We start from the raw sequence: 25,118 nt of genomic DNA on the forward strand, positions 1-25,118 counted from the left end.
TGCTAATAAACATGCATCTGCTGTAGGCAAGCCTGTCAGGTGGACAGGTGAGAGTTGGATTTAGAACATGAAACACAATGGAGGTGCTTATTTGTTTTAGGAAAGGGTTACCCTTATGAAGCCTGCAGCCAGCTTTCCTTACAGACTTAAATAAGACTGCATTTATGAGAAAAGTGGTTTGCATGCCTTTTGAGATTTCCTGTGAGTTACATCTCTCCCCTCTTGGCACTGCTCAGTACTTTCTGCACAGTCACCTTGATGGATAAGCTCTAGGAACAAGGCAGAGGTGCTGGGGTCCTCCACACCACTGGTGAGAGCCCTAGAAAACTGGACACAGCCCAGAGAGGGGAGTCTGGTCAGATCGGGACTTTTCCTTTGTAGGAACTTGAAAAGTTGGGCATGGAGGCTCTGGTTTGCAGCGTGGACCCCCTCCCCCAAGTTTATTGTGGTCTCCCCAAAGCCAATAAGGGAAGTGAGACAAGAAGGATTTCTGTGAACCCAGGCAGGCAGGGGGTGTTCTGGGGAAGGTGGTTGTGGCCTGAAGGCTTGGCCTCATGTCCTTTTTCTGCTTGTGTCTCCCATGCTAGAAGAGCACCTCTTTCTGATGAGGAGTCCACGACAGGTGACTGCCAGCGCTTTGGATCTCAGGAGTTTTGTGTCAGCAGTTTTTCCAAGGTAAGGGGCCATGCAGAGCCACATGCCACCTGCTGAAGGGTGGAGCTGAACCACCCAGGCATGGTGGCCAGCCTGCCTTCCCTGAACGGGGCCAGGCAGGACCAGGGTGCTTCCCAGGAGTTGGTGCATGTGAGACAAAAATCAGCCCGCTGTGCTTTGCTTCTGCCAAGTTGCGAAGAGGACCAGCAGTCGCCCCTTCCAGGCCTCAGGAGCCTTTCACGACCTACAGAGAGCTAGTTAAGACAGGCTTTCTACTCTGTCATTGCAGGTGGAGCTCACGACAGTTGGAAGTGGCAGTAATGCCCGGGGGGCAGACCCAGATGGCAGTGCAACAGAAAAACTCGGGCCCAAGTCAGAAGACAGGCCTGACGACGCCCAGCCCCAGGTGGACTATACTGGGAGTGTGGCTGAAGCAGGGGGCCCCTTGGTGTCCCTGAGCAGCCCAGGAGACGGGCTCAAGCTTTCTGCTCCTGACGGCCCCGAGGCTGGCAACGACACTGCTGACTGCTCCTGGACTCCCCTTAGCAGCCAAATGAGCAAACAGGTGGACTGCTCGCCAGCTGGGGCCAAGGCTCTGGACTCGCGGCATGGCGTCGGGGAGAAGAATACTTTCATTCTGGCAACTCTGGGAACTGGCGTCCCCGTGGAGGGCACCCTGCCTCTAGTGACCACTAACTTCAGTCCATTGCCAGCCCCCATCTGCCCGCCGGCGCCCAGCTCGGCCTCCGTCCCCCCATCTGTTCCAGACCCATTCCAGGTGCCCCTCTCGGTCCCCGCCCCGGTCCCCCACTCCGGGCTCGTTCCCGTCCAGGTTGCCGCTTCGGTCCCAGCTCCTTCCCCTCCCTTAGCGCCAGTCCCGGCTCTGGCCCCAGCACCACCCTCAGTGCCCACGCTTATTTCTGACTCAAACCCCCTTTCGGTCTCAGCCTCGGTCCTGGTGCCTGTGCCCGCTTCTGCCCCCCCGTCGGGCCCCGTCCCCATGTCGGCTCCAGCCCCAACCCCCCTCTCAGTCCCAGTTTCAGCTCCTCCCTTGGCTCTGATCCAAGCTCCTGTGCCCCCTTCAGCTCCAACCCTTGTCCTTGCACCTGTCCCCACTCCAGTTCTGGCCCCCATGCCAGCATCCACCCCTCCGGCAGCTCCTGCCCCTCCAGCGGTGCCGATGCCTACCCCGACCCCGTCCTCCGGCCCACCTTCTACCCCCACCCTCATCCCTGCCTTTGCTCCCACGCCAGTGCCCGCACCCACCCCTGCCCCGATCTTCACTCCAGCCCCCACGCCCATGCCGCCTGCCACACCTACTGCCATTCCCACCTCGGCCCCCATCCCAGCCTCCTTCAGTTTGAGTCGAGTGTGTTTCCCTGCAGCTCAGGCACCAGCTATGCAAAAAGTCCCCCTGTCCTTTCAGCCGGGGACAGTGCTGACCCCAAGCCAGCCGCTGGTATACATCCCGCCTCCAAGCTGTGGGCAGCCACTCAGCGTGGCTACACTGCCAACCACCCTGGGAGTCTCCTCCACGCTCACGCTCCCCGTCCTGCCATCCTACCTGCAGGACAGGTGTCTTCCCGGGGTGCTGGCCTCCCCAGAGCTGCGGTCTTACCCGTATGCATTCTCTGTGGCCCGGCCCCTGACATCAGAGTCCAAGCTGGTGTCTCTGGAGGTGAACAGGCTCCCCTGTGCGTCCCCATCAGGCAGCACCAGCACCCAGCCTGCCCCCGATGGGGTCCCCGGGCCTTTGGCAGACACATCCCTGTCTACTGCTTCTGCCAAGGTGCTTCCACCACCGCAGCCTCTGCTGCCAGCCCCCAGCGGGAGCTCAGCCCCACCGCATCCCACCAAGATGCCAGGCAGCGTGGAGCAGCAAACAGAAGGGACTTCCGTCACCTTCTCTCCCCTCAAGTCACCTCCACAGCTGGAGCGAGAGATGGCCTCTCCACCTGAGTGCAGCGAGATGCCCCTCGACCTCTCCTCCAAGTCCAACCGACAGAAGCTCCCATTGCCGAACCAGCGCAAGACGCCGCCCATGCCTGTGTTGACCCCCGTGCACACCAGCAGCAAGGCCCTGCTCTCCACCGTCCTGTCTAGGTCCCAGCGCACGACCCAAGCTGCTGGCAGCAGTGTCACCTCATGCCTGGGCTCCACTTCCTCACCCTTTGTCATCTTCCCTGAGATTGTGAGGAACGGGGACCCCAGTACCTGGGTGAAGAACTCCACTGCACTCATCAGCACCATTCCGGGCACCTATGTGGGCGTGGCCAACCCGGTGCCCGCCTCCCTCCTGCTGAACAAAGACCCCAACCTGGGCCTCACCCGAGATCCCCGCCATCTCCCCAAGCAGGAACCCATCTCCATCATTGATCAGGGCGAGCCCAAGGGCACTGGTGCCCCCTGTGGCAAGAAGAGCAGCCAGGCTGGGACTGAGGGACCGCCAAGCACAGTCAAACGTTACACCCCTGCCCGCATCGCCCCTGGGCTGCCAGGGTGCCAAAGCAAGGAGCTCTCACTCTGGAAGCCCACAGGGCCGGCAAACATTTACCCACGGTGTTCAGTCAACGGGAAACCCACCAGCACCCAGGTCCTGCCTGTTGGCTGGTCACCGTACCACCAGGCGTCTCTGCTTTCCATTGGCATCTCCAGTGCTGGGCAGCTGACCCCCAGCCAGGGGGTGCCCATCAGGCCCACCAGCGTCGTTTCTGAGTTTTCTGGTGTGCCATCCCTCGGCCCCAGTGAGGCCATGCATGGGCTTCCTGAGGGGCAGCCGCCACGGCCCGGGGGCCCCTTTGCTCCCGAGCAGGATACGGGCACAAAGAACAAAACCTGCCGCATTGCTGCCAAGCCTTACGAGGAACAAGTGAACCCTGTCCTCCTGACTCTCAGCCCTCAGACAGGGACCCTGGCACTGTCTGTGCAGCCTAGTAGTGGGGACCTGCGAGTGACTCAGGGGCCTGGGGAACCAGAGAGCCACCTCTGCCCCGACAGCACTCCTAAGCTGGAAGGCCCCCAGGGGGCTTGTGGCCTGAAGCTGGCCGGAGAGACAAAGCCTAAGAACCAAGTGCTGGCCACCTACATGTCCCACGAGCTGGTCCTGGCCACCCCCCAGAACCTGCACAAGATGCCCGAGCTGCCTTTGCTACCTCATGACAGCCGCCCCAAGGAGCTCATCCTGGACGTGGTTCCCAGCAGTGCCAGGGCCTCTAGCACAGAGCTTCCACAGCTCGGAAGCCAGGTGGACCTGGGCCGGGTGAAGATGGAGAAGGTGGATGGTGACGTGGTCTTCAACTTAGCCACCTGCTTCCGGGCCGATGGCCTCCCAGCAGCTACCCCGAGGGGCCAAGTGGAAGTGCGGAGTAAGGCAGGGCAGGCTCGAGTGAAACAGGAGAGTATAGGTGTCTTTGCTTGTAAGAACAAGTGGCAACCAGACTCTGTGGTGAGTGATGGTGCGTCCGAATCTCCGCCACTCAAGAAAATGAAATGTGGCAAAGAGAAGGATGGTGAGGAACAGCAGCCACAAGCCAAGGTCCTGGTCCGAAGTTCCCATGGGCCCAAGGTGAGTGCTGGGCTGAGTTTGAGGGCAGGGCCGAGATACCAGTGGTCTGCTTTGTCCTGCAGATGTCAATCTCATGCAGTGTTCTTGAGTAGATCTGTGAAGCAAAGTGATTGCAAGCCTTGTGCAAAGTGAATCATGACCCTTAACCAAGGCACATTCTCCATATAGAATGTTTTAGTGTGGTGGGGGCGGAGTTTGCATTTTATAGGCTGTGGGAAATGATCCCTGCAGCTGAGGAAGCCATTGTCCCAGATGAAGATGGAAAGCGGAAGAGTATGATACGATACAGGGAGGGAAATTAATAACAGGCCCTTTGCTGCATAGCCATTCTTCCTTTTCCTTTTCTAAGATAACTGATGGCCTTGAGAATTTGGGACCCAGGGAGGGAAGGAGCCCTTGACAGGGTTGCTTCCTGCACCACTGGGTAAACCTGCTTAGGATTAGCTTGGAGTTTTGAGGGGCCAAAGCCAGTTCAGCTTCTGGGCTCATCCACCAGTTTCCTATCCCCCTAATGCTTGGGGTGGTAGCTTTGGGTTTCAGCCCGTTAGAGATTTGATGTCCAGAGCATCTGGATCTGGGTTCTTAATAGGTTAAGGAGAATGGCAGGGTTCTAGGCAGAAAGTGGGGATAAGAGGACTTGACCTGAGTCCGGTGTTCCTCCAAAAAGTATCTGAAGGCCACTAGTGATCAAGGAGATTCTAGAAGCAGTTGAGGATAGGGCTTATTCAAGATATGGAGCAATTTGAGGTTATGTTAACAAGCCTTCAAATTGAATGTTGAATAGATTTCTAGGTAGAGCACCGTGAATTTGTCTGTGCAGAAGTTCTTAGTTTTTTTGTTGTTGTTGTTGTTGTTGGACCATAGAGCACTTTGAGAAGCTAATGAGAGCTTCAGACCCTGTCCTCAGAAACATGACCTCATAATTTTGCCGATAATTTCAAGGGGCTCAAAGACCCAACCCATGTCCCAAAGCCCACCCATGGACTCCAGGTTAAGAACACTGGGGATAGAGTTTGGGTGGGTTTTTCTCACCCAGTGATGATGTATACTGGCCAGAATGGGCAAATTGATAGAGACAGGACATAGATGAGTGGTTGCCTAAGGCTGGAGAGAACGAGGAACTGGAGATGGCTTAATGAGGCCAGGGTTTCCATTTGGGGTGAGGAAAGAACTTTTGGAACTAGATAGTGATGATCCTTACACATGTTTGTGACTGTACTAAAAACAGTTGAATTACAAACATTACAAATATATGATATATCTCAATAAATTATGTCAACAAAGCTGTTGTTAAAAAATTATTAAATGAAGTGATACGTGTAGATGCTTAGAACAGTACCTGGCAGATAGTTAAGTGCTCAGGAAGTGTTGGTGGCTGCTATTGATATTGTTAGTATTACAAATAGGATAAATGTGGTCCCCGCCCTCCTGGAGCTTACGTCTCACAGGTGACTCACTGGCAGACAGGCCCCGCCCCTTCCTATATAAAATGCAGAGTTCACAGGGCGCACTGACAGATGCAGAGAGCAGAGAATAAAGTTACAGGGTCAGGAGCCTCGAAGCAGCCCTTGGCAACTGCCTGTAATGATTTAGTAAATGTCCATTTTTCTGGAAAGCAAATACCTTGGCTCTTTCTTTTTTACGTTCCATCTTCCTGAGGAAGAAACCATTGATTAGCAAAACTAAAATCAGGGGTCAGTTCAAAACAGCCCCTTTCAGGGTATGGCCAAGAATCAGAATAGTCTCTGGAGTATATACAGAAGTAGGAATATAATGTTAAGTGTGTGAAACTTATACAATGTTATAAACCTATGTGACCTAAAAAAAAGAAAGTTATTTTTTAAAAAGAAACAACACAGTCTCCTGTTTCCTACACCACCTGCCCCAAGGCCTGGAGACTCCTGAAGGACCTCTGAATCATCAGCAAAGAAAATTCTCCTTCAGTCTGGTGCTGGTGGTCTCCTCATCATTTGGAAAATTCTTTAGAAAAACCCTTCAACACTCTGTTGACCAGAACATTCATTTTACATGGTCTCCTCACCATCCCAACTTCTTGCCTAAGTTGAAGTGTGCCCTTGCAGAGCATGCAGACAGGAATCCCGTCTAGATGTTCTGTTCTGCCTGTTTTTGTCTTATCTTAGGAAGTAAAGGTTAATGATCTGTACTTGAAAGAGCCAGCTAAAAATGATATACAGAAATAAATAGGACATGTTCAAATTGATGTGCATTGAACTTTATTCCCCATGACCTGAAAGAGTTGTTTTCTGACTATACCTGAAGGGCACACTTGAAGCAGCTGGTGCCCATCTTCTTTCCTCCCTATGTCTTTCTTTCTCCTAACACTTTGGTTTGTAGGAACTTGCAGCAAGTGAAGGGAGAAACTGAACTTGAATTTCCAGCTCAGCCCTCCACTAGGTAAGAAGCAGGAGGAGTTGATGGGATAGCAGGATTCCCTGGACTTTGACGGGGATTGGTGACTTTTGTGGAGTCCCCCTGCCAACCCCTGCTGGAAGATGCTCCATCAGTAAGATATCTGCCATCCCCTTAGCTGGAGCTGGATCGTGATAATCTTCTAGAAGGTCACCCGGTGTGCAGGTCTGCTTAAAGGGAAAACCACTCTGCCTTTCTTCCTCGTGTCATTGTTAAAATGGTTTGCTTATTCCACACTCCCTGGACACTGCAATACTGAAAGTCCCTCTCTTGCCCTATTTCTTGCTGGATGGCGTGGAGAGATCTCAGAGCTTGTGAGAATATGTGACTGCTAGGCTCAGAGTATCCTAACAGTGCATAAGCACGACCATTGTGACTGTCCCAGGCACCAGGCAGTAGGTATGCGTGGAGCCAAGCATAGTCAGTGGAGACACAAGCACAGAAGGAAGAAGAAGAGAGGAATGAGAACGGAGGTGAAGGGGCCTGCCCTGGGTGCTAGGAGCCCTGGGTCTTGGTCCCAGCTTGGCCGTTTTCTCACCACAGGCACACACCAGTTAACTTGCAGGCTGGCCTGGTTCCTGGTGGCCCCTGAGGCAAGTGGAAACCTTGGGCTGTGTTGCCCTGGACAAATGATTTAACCTCTTACCCTGGAGGCTCAGTTTCCTCATCTCTTCACTAAGGGTGATTATTAGCTTTTCCTTGCAGAGTTGTTAAGAATAACAGATCGAATGGTAGAGAGAGTGTTTGGAAAAGGTGAAAAGGCCACAAAGTGTAAGGGGGCATTGTTGAAAATGCCTGAGCCTTTTCATTGTCTTTCCTAAGTACGGGGAGATTAGAATGGCTCCCGTGGCAGACTTTTCTTCTTGCCTTAGTGGAATCTTTTTTCTAGTATGAATTTATACATGAAAATAGATAATTTTTCTTGAATTGGCCCACGCGAGAATTATTTTCAGTTGTTGGTGTCGATATTATTCACAGTGAAGTTATTTGAACAATGTAGTCACCCAACTTGCAGAAGAGGCATTTTTGTTTTCTGTCGGTCTCTCTGTTGCTGTTCGGATAGAGTATGGGGCCTGACTTTGCACCTTTTCAAATGACTTTGGGTGTTTATTCGGCTTGTGAATGCGGACTCTGTGGACCTGTTTAAAATGGTGGGATATGGATGTCTATGGGGATTAGCTAGGGCACTGGATTGGGTCCAAAAAGCCTCTGTGGCCCACTGTGGAAGGCAGAGGGCTGCCCCTTCCCCCAGCCCATTCCTGGGCAGCTCATGTCCGTGTTTCAGAATCAGGGCACAGGGCTCAACATTAAGAGAACATTCTTAAGATGGGAAGCTGACCTTGGACCTGACACTATCTACCTCTCCACAGTGCCGGAAGCCACCTAGTGACCCCCAGGAACCCACCAAGAAAAGCCCCAGGGGGGCTCCAGATTCAGGAAAAGAGCACAATGGAGTCAGGGTAAAGCACAAGCACCGGAAGCCAACAAAGCCGGAGTCCCAGTCTCCAGGAAAACGAGCCGACGGCCATGAGGAAGGTAGGCCTGGCGCGTGTCCTGGCCCTCTCTCTGGGCTGCAGGGGGATCCCTATGGCAGACTGGGGCGGAGAGAAGGGCCTCTGACACTGACCAGGAAAGTGGGGCTTGCTCACTCGAGGAGAGAGAGATCATTAACACCTCTGAAAGTGGAAGGAGAAGAGAGACAGGAGCAGGGCTGCTCACCCTGGTTGCTGGAGTAAGGCACACTCTGAAGTGGTGCTTTTCAGACACACAAGAGTCAGTCCAACCCCAGAGTAGCCAGCCTATTAGCCTGTGGTGGGTCTAGGCTCAGAGAAGAAACGGCTTTAATGAGGATTGAGGCCGAAGGGGGATTATTTACAGTTTCTCTACCTTTGGTATGTTTGGAAACTCCCATTATAAAGGTTAAAAAATTAACTAGCTAGCATGGCTAGAGAAATCGTAAACCCTTATTGTTTAGGGACATACAGGATGTTTGGGGCAGGGAGGTGTGTACGTAATGCATGTGCTATGCCAGTGATAGTTCCTTGGCATCCTCTGCAGAGAGAAGCCCGTGTAGTCCCGCCCATAGTAGCCTGTGTTCACAGCCTTCCTGTCTGAGATGGCCTGCCCCTTTATAGTCTCTTCTTATATAGCAGCTTTCTGCCATCCGCCGCGTCCTGCTCCCATCTTCCTGCCTTGCTCAGTCCCCCAAGATCCCTTCTCTGGGACCTATTCCAGCTCAGTTAGAATTTTGTGGTGGTGCAGCAGCCTCACAGTCGTCCAGGCAGCCAGGCCTTCCACTCTGTGGTGTGCCAGCCCATTGATGCCATGCACTGCCTTTTTTGGTGTCAGCCAAAATGACCCAACTCCCAGTTTTCAGAAACCACCAGGAAAAGCTCCTTTTCTAAAAGAGATACTTAAATGGTGGCAGCATGCAGGTGTGCTCAGTCATGTCCAACTCTTTGCAACCCCATGGACTATAGCCTACCAGGCTTCTCTGTCCATGGGATTCTTCAGGCAAGAATACTGAGTGGGTTGCCATTTCCTTCTCCAGGGGATCTTCCCGACCCAGGGATCAAACCCACATCTCCTCTATTGGCAGATGGATTCTTTACCACTGAGCCACCAGGGAAGCCCTGATAGCAGCATAGGGGGAGCTAATAAATGTAATGCAGGCAGAACACAAACCCTCCCTTGAGCTTTCCATCTGAGCCTTTCAGGGCAAGGGTGGGGGGCTTTCCTGTGCTGAGACTCTGATTGTGATATTTCTGCCTTCTGCCCTGAAACCGCACACCACTCCAGGTTCCTTAGAGAAGAAAGCAAAGAGCAGTTTCCGTGACTTCATCCCTGTGGTCCTCAGCACCCGGACGCGCAGTCAGTCTGGTGAGTGAGTCTGAGGCTGAGGCCCATCTTGGTACTTCTCTGCAGAGAGGTAGAAATCTGGTGGAGCCATTTTGCCATTGGCCTAAGTGGAGAGGTGGGAATTTCATTCATTGTGCCAAGATGCCCAGCTCCCTGCAGAGACAAGAGAGCCTAGGGTAGGAGCTGGGTCATTGCCCACAATTTTAGGACGATTTGCTTAGCTTTTGAGAACAGGGATTTGACACCTCTTATTGGTAGCCAGTGGTGGAAAGACGAAAAGCCTGTGCCACTCAGGAAAACTGGTTCTACTCCAGGCCTTGGCGTCTCTTGATTATTGGGGCCAGTTACCAGCACAGACATTTTAATCTTTGGGCCTCTCTCTTCTTGGCCCATGTGACAAGCATCATCAAAATTGGAAACAGTCATTGAGTCGTCAGGGCCAGGAGAATCACACTTGGTCCCCTGAATTTGTACTAATCAGCCCCCAGTGTCTAAGAAAGGATGGCTCTTGCCAGGCGCTCTTCTTGTCTGCTAGCCTCCAAGTTGGTACTTAGTGCTAGAAATGGTTGCCCGGGTTCACCCAGATATCCAGGCAAAGTGAATGGAATGGAGAAGCAGGCACAGTGTAAACTCAGTTATCTGACATTCTGTTAACGAGCACCTCAGCACACGGAGAGCACGCTGGTAATTGGGGTTTGTAATGACAGCCTGGAGGCCTTGACAAATCCTGAAGTGTCCTCTGAATCATCAAAGAGCCATTACGTTACAGCCATTGCCATTTTAGTGTTAAACACAGCATAGTGTATTTGGTTCTTTAGAAATTGGTGATCCCTGGGTGATCTCTATGGTAATTCGTATTAACCAGAATATTAGATTAACTAGAACACTGCGTTCCCTGCCTGGTCTGTATAATGGAAAGTTTGCTGGACATTTGCTGTCTTTAAGTGGTCTGACTGAGGGGCTTGAAGCTTTGGTCCAGTGCCACTCTGTTTGCCTTGAACCATTTCTTCTCTTTTTTTTGGCTGCTCCGTGTGGTTCCGCAACCAGGGGTTGAACCAAGGCCCTCAGCAGTGAGAGCTTGGAGTCCTAATCACTGGACCACCCGGGAATTCCCTTGAACCATTTCTTTTCTGCTGACCTCACTTGGGTTTGGGGATTGCTGAGTTAATAGCTGGGTCTTAAGAGAAAACTGGTGGTATCTCAGAGCCACATCCAAGGACGATGTCAGATCTCCTGGACTGCTGAGCCAGGCCAGCTTAGGACTGCGCTTGTTGTCAGCAGAGTTGAGGGTAGGAGTTGGGAGGAAAATGGCCTCTCGGCCAGTGGCAGAAGAGGGCAGGAAAGGTCCCATCGTCCTGGGGTGGTGGTGAGAGGAGAGGAAGTGCCTGCCCAGCGGTGAGGCACAGCTGCAGCGGGGTGGGGGGTGGAGCTGAGCTGGGGAGAAAGCTCCACCCCTGGACTCGTGGCTGCTCAATAGAAGGTGGGGTCAATGTAAGGGAAGAGGGCCTGGCTCTGGAGCATTTGGGCGGGCCTAAGCCAGGCTGTCACAGGAAAGGGGCTCCTTGCTTCACTTTTCCTGAGAGCCTTGAGAGACAGCTCAACTTGCGCAGGGTGGATCTGTCAGCAAGTTTGGGGGTCACATAGTGGGCCGGGGTGGGGTGCAATGTCAGTCTGCCCTCCCTTACCCTCTACTAAACCCTGTGGCCCTCTCCTGCCCCTCACACAACTCTTGGCACCTCGTAAGCACTAAGTAAGAGTTTGTGGAATGAATGAAAGTGGCAGGGCAGCACGGATGAGGAAGGGTGTGTGGTTTGGATACTTGACAGTTGTGTAATTATTGGACTGTGTAAAGCGCTTTGGAGTGAATTATCTCATTTGAGCCTCAGAACAGTCCTGTGAGGTCAGTAAGGCTCAGAACAGTATTCTCAATTTATAGACAAGGAGACAGAAGTGAAGGAACTTTCCCAGAGCATACAGCCAATAACTGGCAGAGCCTGAACTCGAACCCAGACCTGCTGGCTCCTAATCCAGGGCACTTGCTTCGACACCATACTCTTAGTCCTTTGAAGAGATGCATGACCGTCCTCTGTACATCCCACCCGCAGGAAGCATCTGTAGCTCCTTTGCTGGTATGGCAGACAGTGACATGGGATGCCAGGAAGTCTTCCCCACAGAGGAGGAAGAGGAAGTGGCTCCCACACCGGCCAAGCGTCGAAAGGTGAGAAAGACCCAGCGGGACACCCAGTATCGCAGCCACCATGCCCAAGATAAGACCCTGCTGAGCCAGGGCCGCAGGCACCTATGGCGAGCCCGGGAGATGCCCTGGAGAACAGAGGCTGCCCGGCAAATGTGGGACACCAATGAGGAGGAGGAGGAAGACGAGGAGGAGGGCCTGGTGAAGAGGAAGAAACGGAGACGGCAGAAGAGCCGAAAATACCAGACTGGGGAGTACCTGACGGAGCAGGAGGAAGAGCAGCGGCGGAAAGGGAGAGCAGGTAAGGCTGGCCAGGGGCTGCTGCCCCAGGCGGCTGCTGTCACCCGTCCCCAAGCCACAGTGACTCTGGCTTCTGGGGACCCTCAGGCATCATGGGTACTCCCACCCCTGCCTCCTCTCCACCTGCCAAAGGCCTCTGCACCCAGAGAAACCTGGTGCTATGAGCGCCAGCTGCCAGAGGGGGTCACTCAACTGCAGTCCCAAGGTCTTGGCTTGGGGTTGAGATTGAATGAGTTCCCACTGACCTGCAGGTGAGCTGAGGACATGTATGCCCAAGCCCTCCAGTTTTATGTATATATATAGATATATAAATCTCAACATGTGGGCATGGCCACAGTGATGTCCTTGGTTACCAGGCAGTTCTCTGGTTGGCTTGAGGGAGTTGGGTCTCGTGGGAGGTTGGGTTTTCTCTCCTAGAATCCTAGGTCCGAGAAGAAAGAGGGCATTGGCTGCCTTTCCTGGGATGCCTCCAGCCCCTAAAGTTCAAAAGAAGTACAATGGTTTCCTCAACCCAGCGTAAGAAGTTCAAGTAGAAGCAGGCACAACTTGGCTTTCTTGGTTAAAGCCACAAAGGTTAGTGAGGCAGAGTGAAGCTTTGACGTGACCCGAGGTGGCATCATTTTTGTTGGACCTGAGCTGGAAAAGTGGGGAGCCCAAGGAGAACACCAGGCTCTCTTTGGCCACGTCAGATGCTATAATACGCAATCACGGAGGCACAGACTGTCACCAAGGCCAATACCAGTTTGTTCTGTTAAGTGCTCTTCAGGCCCATTCCTGTAGTGGATTTCTAGATGAGCGAAAAGCACATCTCTGGGTTCAGTGAAAACACTTCTGTCTTTCACTCTCTTTCTCTGACCTCTGCCCTTGAAGCAACAATTGATTGTCTCCTATAATGTATTCATCCTGAGCTGCTAGTAAATATCTGCAGTCTCATTATTAGTGAAAACTGAACAACCATGTTGGAGTGGGTAGTATATTCTGGGTTTGCTATAATGCCAAGAAGGCTAACCATCATCTCTGGCCCTGTTTAAGTAGAGATGTATATTATATCTATCCTCACACTTAAGAGAGTAATTGAGCCAGTTTTTGTCAACCGTGTGAGAGTAGTGATGACTTTCCCATTTTTCTGCCAGAGCCATGATGGATTGATTGGTCAGGAGTGAGTTGTCAAGCAGTTGGCCTCAGCCACTTGTGTTAGGATAAAGAGAAGCTTTTGTATCATCACTTCCCTGGGGCTCAGACAGTAAAAGCATCTGCCTACAATGTGGGAGACCCAGATTCAATCCGTTGGTCGGAAAGATCCCCTGGAGAAGGAAATAGCAACCTACTCCAGTACTCTTGCCTGGAAAATCCCATGGACAGAGAAGCCTGGTAGGCTACAAAACATGGGGTCGCAAAGAGTTGGACATGACTGAGCAACTTCACTTCACTTTTGTATAACCACAGCACTCTTGACAGCTTCAACATAACCACCTCCAGGAGCATGGGAGCACCACTCGGCAAGGCATCCTGCTGGTTGTGGGGTCACCTCCAGTGTTTGGAAACCAGATCATTCTCCCTCCATGTGTGTGTCTACGGGTTTTGAGTTGAGTCTGTTGGATTTGGCCTACGATCTTCTCCATATGTGATGCTAACTCTTCTTGAAGGAATTGCCTGGCAAACATCTCTCTTCTCCAGAAGCTCCAATTCCTCCTATTACTCCCCTCTTTCAGGTTGACATCACAGAGTCAGGCAGAGACTAAACTAGACCAGACAACTCCCGTGTGAGCCTCATGATCTTTCTTTTCATCCTGGGCTTGGGTCTCTCCTTGATTTGCAGAGGGGATAAGAAGAACCATTGCCATTCACATACCTGCTACCTTCACTCCCAGTTCCCTTCGGTGCTACCATGAGGGTGCTCCACCAGTGTCGAATAAACTCCAGAGCCTACCCTGCCCTGAGGACATGGGAAGGGGCTGCTGCTTTTCCTGCGGCATTGAATGCTGTAATATGGCTTCCCCATGTTTCCTGAGGTTCTCACAAGACTCGCTTCTATTCCTTCCTCTTTTGCCTCAGCCCAAACTGGTTACATTAAAAGGCCTGGTTGATAATGTGCTGGCTTGAAGTGCCATTAGAAGCCATCCAGCACAGCAGTTCTTTTTTTTAAAATTTATTTTGATTGGAGGCTCAGTACTTTACAATATTGTGGTGGTTTTTTGCCATACATTCACATGAATTAGCCATGGGTGTACATATGTCCCCCATCCTGAACCCCCCTCCCACCTCCCTTCCCATCCCATCCCTCAGGGTCATCCCAGTGCACCAGCCCTGAGCACCCTGTCTCATGTATCAAACCTGGACTGGTGATCTATTTCACATATGATAATATACATGTTTCAATGCTATTCTCTCAAATCATCCCACCCTTGCCTTCTCCCAAAGAGTCCAAAAGTCTGTTCTTTACATCTGTGTCTCTTTGGCTGTCTTGCATATAGGGTCATCATTACCATCTTTCTAAATTCCACATATATGCGTTAATATACTGTATTGGTATTTTTCTTTCTGACTTACTTCATTCTGTATAATAGGCTCCAGTTTCATCCACCTCATTAGAACTGATTCAAATGCATTCTTTTTAATAGCTGAGTAATATTCCATTGTGTATATGTACCACAGCTTTCTTATCCATTCATCTGCCAATGGACATCTAGGTTGCTTCCATGTCCTGGCTATTGTAAACAGCAGCACAGCAGTTCTTAGGCAGAGGTGGGGACCCACTGGTGGACTAGGGAAAGTTGGGAGAATGGGGAGCTGTGACAACTGGGCTTTTGAGAGCTCTGTGTAACCTGTGGAGAAGTCCTCATGCTATGATGATGGCTCCTCCATCTAGGTCTCCCCTTGGCAATGTCACACGTAAGAGAAGCCAAGGTCAAGGGAGGTGGGTTGAGAACTCTTGGATCTTGCAGAACCCCCTCATTTCACAACTTGGAGAAACTGAGGCTGCAGTTACTTCAGAGACATACTCATCTTTCACTGTTCACTAGGCATGGTGGCCAGTCCTGGCGGGAAGATAAAGACTATATGGGCATGGTCCTGCCTAAAAGCTTACACTTAACTAACACAGTAATGATGCCTTACACTTTATAAAAGGGTGGTGTGGATTCTATCCTCATTTTACAGACGTGGAAACTAGGCTCCCGGAGATTATGACCTGCCCTCAGCAACCACACAGCTAATGGCCATGCCATGTAACAGTCATGTTAAGAGATAAGGATCAACTCAATCTGTCCCGCCCCACCCCATGGGGCTTAGGACTGACCCTGCTTTATGAAGCTCTTGGTATGGAGTTCCCAGCAGGCCTTTTGGAAATTGGAATGTGCTCTGTTCAGCGAGCTATGACTAGAACTAGAGATGTTGCTCAGTGTGCCCCAGTGACTTGATTTCCAGCTACAGAGGGCAGCAGGTTTCTGTGACTGCCCCTCAGTTAAGTTGGCCCGTGGCAGCTTCTGGTTTCAGGGAGTTTCTGTCCACTTTGATCTTTGTGTGCCTGGAGAGAGACCAACAGGGCAGACAGGCGGGTAGAGCTAAGGCTGTGAGGGACGCCTTCTCCCATTTACTCGCCCCTAGTATACTACATGCTTCACTTCAGGAGAGCTGCTAGCTTTGTTTCATATTGAAGTGGAGAAAGAGACAAAGGGGGGAAATGCTGGGAAAGTTCTGATTTCCTTTTAAATAGACCCTCATCTTTGGGACAGCCAGATGGGCCGCCCCCTGCTAGCAAGGCTGGGAGTTGTCTTCTGCTTGGAGGGGAGGGACATTGATGTGGAAGCACAGTGTCTGTTCGAGAAGCATCTAGTGGAATAGGCAGCCCCGCACCAGATATTGGTAGGGAATAGTTACACAACTTTGTCCTGAGATTCTAATCCCCAAAGTCCTCTGATTCAGCTTAGAGGAAGACGTTGCTTTTCTGTGTGCCATTTCCCTGACATCCATTCTTTCCTGCAGATTTAAAGGCCCGTAAGCAGAAGACTTCCTCCCAGAGCCCAGAGCACCGCCTCCGGAACAGGAACCTTCTCTTGCCCAACAAAGCCCAGGGGATCTCAGATTCACCAAATGGTTTCCTCCCAAACAACCTTGAGGAGCCAGCCTGCCTTGAAAATTCAGAAAAGCCATCAGGAAAACGAAAGTGCAAGACCAAGCACATGGTGACAGTCTCAGAAGATGCAAAGGTATGTTATCAGCCAGAGAAGTTGGGGGTGGAGACTGGGCTAGGGTGGCGTGTTTCCCATTTGAGGAACAGTCTTCTGAGTGAGTGAGTAAGTGCATGAACAGAAAAAGTGAAAGTGTGAGTCACTCAGTCATGTCCAACTCTTTGTGACCCCATGGACTATAGCCCACCAGGCTCCTCTGTCCATGGGATTCTCCAGACAAGAATACTGGAGTGGGTTGCCATGCCCTCCTCCAGGGGATCTTCCTGACCCAGAGATCGAACCCAGGTCTCCCACATCGCAGGCGGATTCTTTAATGTCTGAGCCACCAGGGAAGCCCGAGTGAGTGCATGGGGGGATTGAATTAACTCGTATTTATTACAGTGTTTTAAACTAATTCTAGAAGGGTTGGGCTGTAGATTTGAAGGATGGGCACTGAAGTCAGAGCTAATAATAAGCATCTACAAACTGTAGGGTTTGGCCCAGGATGAATTTGCCTCAACAATCCTTGGATCTCCTTAGAGTAAGGGAAGAGTTAAAGAATATGGCAGAATGTTAGCCTGAATAGCTTGTTAACGTCCAATCAAGAAGCTTTTGTCTGGGCTTAACTCACTGGAAACCAATCAGGAAGTTTTCTGAGTCAATCAAGGTAGAAAACAATTTGTAGAAGCAAGGATGTTGATGTCCAGACAAAGGTTGCCTGAGGGTGGGGCTGAAGGAATTCCACTTGGACTGGTCATATCTGTACTTTCCCAACTCCACTCCTCAGTTTCTGTGCTTCTCATGAGTGCCTACCAATCCATAGCCAAGCAAGGGCACTAGAACCCCTGTTCAAAACTGATGTCTCTTTGGGTTCTGATGTTCATGGCATTGGTGTTTAGTTCCACACCATGCAATTGAAAAAAAGAAAATCCCATGATCCTCTCATCCTGGAGGTGTGAGGATGTTGGAGAGATGCGAGGCTCAGGTTCAAGCGTTTGCCTGTAATATGTGTTTGTCTTGATAACCAAAACTCAAAAGGCCGTATGAGCTGGTTTCGGTGGTTGTGACTCTAATGGCTCTTGCCAGCTCCAGAGCAGGCTCCCTGAGTGGCACTGGCAAGAGGTAGCAGACCCAGGTGCTCAAGTCCCCCACCCTTGTTCTGGAATCTGATTTCAGCGCAAACAAAGTGCTCAAGCCTATTTCTTCATCTTTAAAAAAAGGAGATGATACTTCCAGTCCTTTCCATCCCACAAGGGTGCTTAGGGGAACAAAGGAGGCAGTGGATGTGAAAGGCTTTGATAATGGTCAAGTGCTGTCTCTGAGGTTGGTGTAAACCCTCGAGCTTCAGACCAAGGCAAGAATGAGGGGACAGAGACACAGGAAGGCCAGGTAGCAGGGCCGGCTCCTGGAGACTCTGGAGGGGCCAAGGCAGGAACCGGGGCATCTGCTCTGGGCCAGGTGCTCTGCTCACACAAACACTCAGGTCCCACAGCAGCTGTCAGAGGTGGGCCCTCTTGTTGTCATTTTATAGTGAGGAAACCAACGTTTGGGGAGGTTCAGGGACTTGCTCGAGGTTACTTGGTGGTCTGAGTGACAGACTGGGGCATGAGGCAGGCCTGGCTGCCCCGGGGGCACCCCCAGCCCCTACCCTTTCCATATGCCTCCACCCTGTGAATGGGTGGCTTCTGTCTGCATTCAGGTGATGCTGGGGTAGGGCGAGGCTAGGCAGGAAGACGGTGCCAGCCGGAGCAGCTCTGGTGGAAGGTGGACATCCTCATCCCCTGCTCTTCCCCACTCACATGACTCCATCCCACACAAAGGTGACGAGTCACCTGACACTCAGCAGCACATGTCTGGTAATTCTGCCTGGCAGTGTGTCCACTGGAATGTTCTCCCAGAGAGGTTTTGTGCCTTCCCAGGGTCTCCCTTTCTCCCTCCCGCCTTTCTTTCTTTCCCAGTCACCACCACCTGCTCCAGTTGCTCCCGTGGCACAGTGCTTTGTAGTGAGAAGCAAGGCAGGGGGAGGGCGGGGACGCGCCTGCAACGCTGAAGCTGGCACATCAGCCAAAGGCTTCTTCCCACAGGGGCTCCAAGCCAGGGGGGCAGGGCAGGGGGTCTTGCTCCTCCCTCTCTCTGGCAGCCTCCCTTTTCTCTTCCAGCTCTGGCCCCTTGATGGGGAATCACCCTTTGGCTCCTCACTTGGCTTAGCAACAACCTGGGCATTTTACCCAGCATCCTCCAGTATTACCTTTGTACACCTGTGTTCTCCTGGCAAAAAAAGGCCACATTCTACGCTCATAGCCAGGGCCTTCCTGCTAGCTGTTATACCTCTCTGCCCTTTTGGGATGTGGACAGAAAGCAGCTCTTTTCTTGCAATTTACCAGAGGAAACAAATGCCCTGGGTCAATGTCTTTTCCCTGGTGCAATTTCTTTCCTGGCTTCGTGTCTTTCTAGGCAACTCTTTTGGCTGCCCAGGGCTCTATGTGTAGCTGGCTTGAATCAAGTCAACAAATGTTTGCTGCAGTGACATGCCCAACCCCAAGTTAATTGCTGTAAGGAACAAAAGAGATGACTACAATATGAACCCTAACCCCAGGGAGCTTAAAATGTAGCAGGGGAGGCCAGACTTGCCCATGAAACAACAGAAGGAAGTTGACAGTCAGGCATAAGGCATGGGATTATGTGATTCAGACTAGGTGTTCTGGGTGTGTAGAGAAAGGGCAGTGGGGACCACAGTATTGTAGATGACAGGATTTAAGGGAGCCCTTGATGCTCTCGGGGATTTAGGTAAGTAGGATGTATTCATTATCTGTTGTGCTCAGTTGCTCAGTCGTGTCCAACTCTTTGCCACCCTATGGACTGTAGTCCACCAGGCTCCTCTATACATGGGATTTTTCCAGGCAAGAATACTGGAGTAGGTAGCTAGGGAAGATCTCCAGGGGATCTTCCCGACCCAGGGATCAAACGTGGGTCTCATGCATTGGCAGGTAGATTCTTTACCAGTGACCCACCTGGGAAGCCCTCCTAGTTATCTATTGCACTGCACAACAAACTACCCTAAGATTTAGCAGTTTATCCCAACAATAAGCATGTATTATTTCAGTTTCTGGGGTCAGGAATTCAGGAGCAGCTTTGCTGTGTCTGACTTGGGGTCTCCCATGCATGAGATTGCAGTCATGGTGTCAGCCAGGACTCCATTCGTGCAAAGGCTCGACTGGGGCTGGAGGATCTGCTTCTTGAGTGGCTCCCTCACATAGGTGGCAAGTCGAGGCTTGCTGTTGGGGGGGGACCTCCTTTGCTTGCCCCTTGGGCCTCTTAAGGGATGCTTGACTATCCTCATGACGTGGCAGCTGGCTTCCTCCTGAATGAGTGATTCAAAAGAGGGCAAAGCAGAAGCCACATTATCTTTTAGGCTGTGGCCTTGGAGGTCACACACCATCATCTCTGCCTTCTCCTGTGCAGAAGGGGCTACACAAGAGCATGAATATCAGGAGGTGGGGATCATCACAGTCATCTTAGAGTCTGATGGGGGCATTCTTGTCCTCTGGCCCCTGGTGATTCATGTTCCTTCCACGTGCAAGTCATACCCTCCTCTCCCATGGCTCCCCCAAAGTCTTGTCCACTTATGGCATTAACTCCAAGTTTAGAATCTCATCATCAAACTTAGATCCAGGTGAACATGAAGCACCTTGCGTCTGGGTCCTTGAGTACAGCTCTTCAAACACAGTTCCTCTCTGTCTGAAGTCCCCTCCTCTCATCTGAAAGAGACAAGTAACCTGCCCCTATGGACTCAATAAACCATGGTGTGCCAGACATGAGAACCTGTTCTGGATATTCTAGTTCAAAATGGGAGAAGAAAGGAGACAAGCATGGGTCATTCATGAGGAAAGGACTGTAATGTTTTGTGAGCACCCACCGTGTGCATTGTTCTGTGCTGCTCTAGCTCATTATCTCAAAGACCCTGTTGGGGAGAAAGTGAGGCTCTGAGAAGTTGGGTCTTGCCTCAGGTCTTGCAGCTAGTGGCTGGCAGAGGCAGGATTCAAAAGCTGGTCTGTCTGATTCTAGAGCCTGAGCACTTTCCACCAGCCCAGGTGGGCACGAGTGTAATCCAGGGGGACAGTGTGCTAGGAGGTGGGGAAAGCCTGGTGAGGGTTGGATGTTGGGGGAAGGTTTTTGCAACAGAGTGAAGGCTTCTACAGCTGTGCCTCTTTCATCACAGCGAGCTGTCTCCACCTTTCTTCACTCTGAGAATTTGCTTCTGCTTATTTATCGAGGTGACTAGTTAAAAACTTCAACAAATGGGGATCAAGGCAGGTAAAGAAGGCGTGCAGAGTGTGTGAGAGAAGCTGGCATATCCCCTCGAGCTCTGTGTGCAATCCCTTCGTTATTGCTTGGTTTTCGGGGTTGAGGACTTGAGCCATTCTGCATCTGCTCGCTGGGTAGAAATGCGGTGGTGAGTTGTGCTGATCTGTGTCTCTGCCTTCCAGAGCAAAGGGCGTTGGAGCCAGCAGAAGACACGCCCTCCCAAATCTCCCACCCCAGCGAAGCCCACAGAACCATGCACACCCTCTAAGTCCCGAAGTGCTGGCCCAGAGGAGGCCTCCGAGTCACCCACAGCCCGGCAGATTCCCCCAGAGGCTCGTCGTCTCATAGTGAACAAAAATGCTGGCGAGACCCTCCTACAGCGGGCGGCCCGCCTTGGGTATAAGGTAAGGAACACCTCCTCATATCCACAGGATATTGTTGCCCCAGCATCTGTGGATAATCTCTTCCCCATTGGCTCTTCTGTGGCCTGGCCAGGCCTTTGTTTGGGGCTTAAGTCCAGGATGGCCCCCTCCTACTGTGTATATGGCCTATGGGGCTGCCTCATCGCGACGTGCTGTGTGGGCTTGCAAACCCGATTGGATGTCAATTTAGGATGAATAGCATTGAAATGGTAAGACAATATCATCCAGTACCTTCATAGGCCAGAAATGGGATTTGGGGGGTTTTATGTCATCTTGAATTTCCCTGTGCCATGGATCCCCACTCAGAGAGGAATGGGGGTGATCATCGCTCACTCTTTATATCTCCCTCCAGCTTCCCCTCCTTTTGGCCTCCAGTAGTGGAGGGGTCGAGTACATTGGAGGGGCAGAGTTGCGCTTACCCCCACCTTATTCTGCTTCCCTATGGACTGGAAAGGAAGCTGGTATTTGTTGAGCACCTCTTTGGTCATGTTAAGAGCTCTCGTTACTTCATATCCTTTCATCTTCACTGTAAGCCTATGGAGGTAGGTTTTATTAACCCTGTTTTACAGGTGAGAAAATCAGGGGTTAGCCATGTTAAGTGATGTGTCCACAGTCACTCAAGCACTATGTATATGTGAGTCTGAATTCACACCAGCGTCTTCTTGATTCCCAAAGGGTAGGGGCAGAAGCCAGATTCATTCAATGACATTGTTGGACATTTTTGTTGATATGAGCGTATTTTGTGGCTATGAGCTCTTTGACCATGTGCCTTTGCCAGCCACACCAGTTATTTCCCCAGAATTTGCTCTGAAGTGTGGAAATGCTGGGCTATAGAGTAGGTCCTCTTTTTTTTTTCTTTTGAGGTTTCCAGTACCCATAACTGACTCATTTAAAGACAGCTGGACTCCCAGCCAGGCGGGTTGGCATAAGAGAGCCACCTTGACACTGTCTCACTGGCAAGCCACCTATCTGTCTTGAGCACCTAGTGTGGGGGCCTGGATAGCTGGTAAGGGAGATCTAAAGAAAAAATGATAACCAACCCTTGCCCTTTAAGTGAGTTTCTTTTACTTGGGGCCAAATCAGGCAGCAGGAGACCATAGGTGAACCGATCAGGACAGGGCAAGGGCAGGTTGGACAGCCTGTGACAGGAGGAAGGGAAGGAGGAGGCGTCTGAGGCCAGGACAAAGAGGCTATATCTGCAGTGGTGGGAAGGGTGGGGGCTTCGTGACCCCCTGCTTAGAGACAATGTGACAGTTCCGTGTCCAGAAGGCAGCACCCCGACTCAGGCACACAGGCTCTAGCCAGCCAGCCGGTGTGCTAGCTGTCAGTCAGGACGGCTGAGTCCCATCTCACCGGGGCCTGGGGGAGCTGACGAGAGGCTGCTGGTAGCTGCTGTCAGCCTCTTTCCCTCAGAAGAGGGACTGCCTCTCCCTTCTGCCTCAACTTATCCACCACAGCTAGCTAGACTGCTTCTCAGCCTGGAGTCCCACTTATCGTCCTGTCATCTCAGCCCAGGGACACTGATCATTACTATGGATGACTGCCCACCTTGGATGATACTCAGAACAGTCTTCATTTGAGGGGAGGGCTGGAACTGACTGCCCTGGGATACACATCCAGGGATGGTACTTACACCAGTTCTTTCTTCCTTGTTCTCAAATAACTGCCAGAGGCAGTGTTTGCCAGCACAAGTCTCATTTCTCTGGTCTGGGGCTGTCTCGCAAAGCCCCGGACGAGGGAATGGGCAGTCAGACCATGGAGGCCTGAGGGTGTGAGCTCTGGGTGGGCAGGTGAGCCTCTCTGAGGGGCTTACACCCACAGCCCATACCCTGATCAGTGTTGTCAGCCATTAGAAATGTCTCCACTCTGCTGAGGACACTGCCCAAAGCTGGCACCTCAGGACTGATTTAGTTGACAGTAGATTCTGAGATCTGCCCATCAGTCCCTGGACTAAAGAGCACGTTCTGAGACTCTTTGGACACGTGGAGAGCTTCAAACCTAACCCAGGTGACTGCAAGAGTTTGGCCTCTCTGCTCATGGCGCCCTCCCTGTCCCCACAGGACGTTGTCCTCTACTGCCTCCAAAAAGACAGTGAAGATGTGAATCACCGTGACAATGCCGGCTACACGGCCCTGCATGAGGCTTGCTCCCGGGGCTGGACTGACATCCTGAACATCCTGCTGGAGCACGGGGCCAACGTGAACTGTAGTGCACAGGATGGCACCAGGCAAGAAGCCTGCCCTCCCGTCTCCCCCACCCCTCTCCCCTGCTCAGCCCCTCCCTCAAGAGAATCCACCCCACTTCAGGCCAGGCTGCATGAATCCCTGGCTGGCCAGTCCATGTTGCCCACTGATGGGAGGCCGGGGTTCTCTGGGGATCATCCCTGGCACCTGTCTTCAGGTAGAATCTCAGGCTTTAGGAATCAGAAGGCTGATCTTGAGGTAACATCCCAGATTTGATTCTTGATTTGATCTCTGTATACTTAAAAAAGGGACACCTGCCGTGTCTTAAAGAAACTGCACCCATTCTCCTGTGCTGTATCCGAGGGCCTGCTCCCTGGGCGAAACTGACCCCTGAACTGCATACCAAGTGGTGGGGGGTGCTTGGGTCAGAGGCTGTGGGCTCTGCTGAGCCACCTGCTGGGTGTGCGGAGCAGCTCTGGGGCAGTCATCTGGGTTTTCCAGTCATATCCCCCAGAATTTTCTCTTAAGTTTAACTTCAGTTAGGGGCCTATTCTCCCCTGAGCTCCAGAACAACCAGCAGAGTGCCATTGGGGAACATAAGAGAGAGAACTGGGAGGGAGGAGAAAGAGGCAGGGAAATATGGAGGGCAGTGCAGGCCAGGCAGGCTCCCTGCCCTCTTCCCCATGTTACGCTGGGCTCGTCTCACTTTGCTTTCCCTGCCAAGGTGGCCTGAGGCCTAGACACCCAGGTTCCCACTTGGGTCCTGCTGTTCTCACCCTGTGTCACCTTGCAGGCCAGTTCATGATGCAGTGGTCAACGACAACCTGGAGACCATCTGGCTTCTGCTGTCCTATGGGGCTGACCCCACGCTGGCCACCTACTCAGGACAGACAGCCATGAAGCTGGCCAGCAGTGACACCATGAAGCGCTTTCTCAGTGGTGAGTATGACCCAGACTCAAAACCTCATTACTAGGGCTCTGACCCTGAGCTCCCGAGATACCATCTCACTCATTTCAAGCGACTCCTATGAGGGGCATCGGCTCTCATCACATGTTTCTTTCTGGCAACTCAGAAATCTCTCTGAACTTTACAAAGTCAGCAGGCAGCTTTGTCTTGTCCCTGTGCTGTGAGTGTTCTCATTGCATGCATCCTCTTCAGGGCCCCGGTCGCCCTTGGGGCCCCCTCTTCCCGCTCCATGTGTGAGGTAGGCCTCTCTGTGGGACAGTGGCCCCACTAGTAGTTTGAGTTTGGGGCAAAATGTGTGGACTTGTGCTTTGAATGGTGTGCCATTTGCAGAGAGGTGGCACTTAACAGTTTGCTTTTGTTTTTGCACTTGCACTTTATCTCTGTTGGTGATCAAAGTCCCACCCTTGGGACCCCTCCACTTGCTTTATTCCTCACGCCCTGTGGTAACTGTGATGTTCCCTGTGCATCCTCCTGTTCTTTGCTCTTCCTCCCTCACTTGCCCCCTCTGGAAAAGTAGTGTTAAGGCCCGTGGCAGGCACCACAAGCCAACTTGCATTTGTTTTCTCATCAGTGGATGACAGCTGTTTGTCTGCAGTTAGATAGCTCTACAGAGTTGGGCAGTGGGAGGAGGAAGTCTGGCTTGGGCATGCTCAGTGGAAATCTCCTCAGACTTGACCTCTGAATAAAGGAACCCTACCTCCTGTGTGATATTACAGCTTGGCCCTTGCTCCAGCAGTGACTTCTTCAGCCTGCCTAAGCGCAGTTGGGTGGATGGAGCAGTTGGAGGTTGTGTCGCTGATCCTCTTCGGAGGCTTCGATGTTGGTGGTAGAGCTCCTCTTACCCTGGAAGCTGGCAGGACCAAGGGTTTGCCCAAGGCTGTTTCCTCTCTCCCAGGCTGTGACCTCAGTTAGTACGCCCACCCCCACCCCACCATCAGGTACAGTCCTAGGTTCCCAAGCAGGAGCTCATTTGTTTATGGAATACAGGTTAACCAGGCAGCTGATGATGGAGGGGGAAACGAAGTAGTAGCCTGAGCCGAAGGTCCCCGTGGAAGGAGGACTAGGTGGGA

General features: G+C 51.9%; 1 protein-coding gene across 6 annotated transcripts in view; it reads left to right on the forward strand.

Moving 5' to 3' along the window:
- The window catches only part of BCORL1 (BCL6 corepressor like 1), a 60,628-nt gene that overhangs the window by 23,525 nt on the left and 11,985 nt on the right, over positions 1 to 25,118 (forward strand). For all 6 annotated transcript variants that reach the window (XM_025275802.3, XM_006065656.4, XM_006065657.4 and 3 more), the window contains 9 exons: positions 588 to 675; positions 944 to 4,219; positions 8,020 to 8,185; positions 9,449 to 9,529; positions 11,614 to 12,003; positions 15,987 to 16,210; positions 20,659 to 20,880; positions 22,959 to 23,125; positions 23,875 to 24,020. In XM_025275802.3, the coding sequence (XP_025131587.1) occupies positions 588 to 675; positions 944 to 4,219; positions 8,020 to 8,185; positions 9,449 to 9,529; positions 11,614 to 12,003; positions 15,987 to 16,210; positions 20,659 to 20,880; positions 22,959 to 23,125; positions 23,875 to 24,020 (4,760 nt within the window). The remainder of the gene's footprint in view (positions 1 to 587; positions 676 to 943; positions 4,220 to 8,019; positions 8,186 to 9,448; positions 9,530 to 11,613; positions 12,004 to 15,986; positions 16,211 to 20,658; positions 20,881 to 22,958; positions 23,126 to 23,874; positions 24,021 to 25,118) is intronic.

This window comes from Bubalus bubalis, chromosome X (genome assembly GCF_019923935.1).
Source record: "Bubalus bubalis isolate 160015118507 breed Murrah chromosome X, NDDB_SH_1, whole genome shotgun sequence".
In the NCBI taxonomy this organism is placed as follows: Eukaryota; Metazoa; Chordata; class Mammalia; order Artiodactyla; family Bovidae; genus Bubalus; species Bubalus bubalis.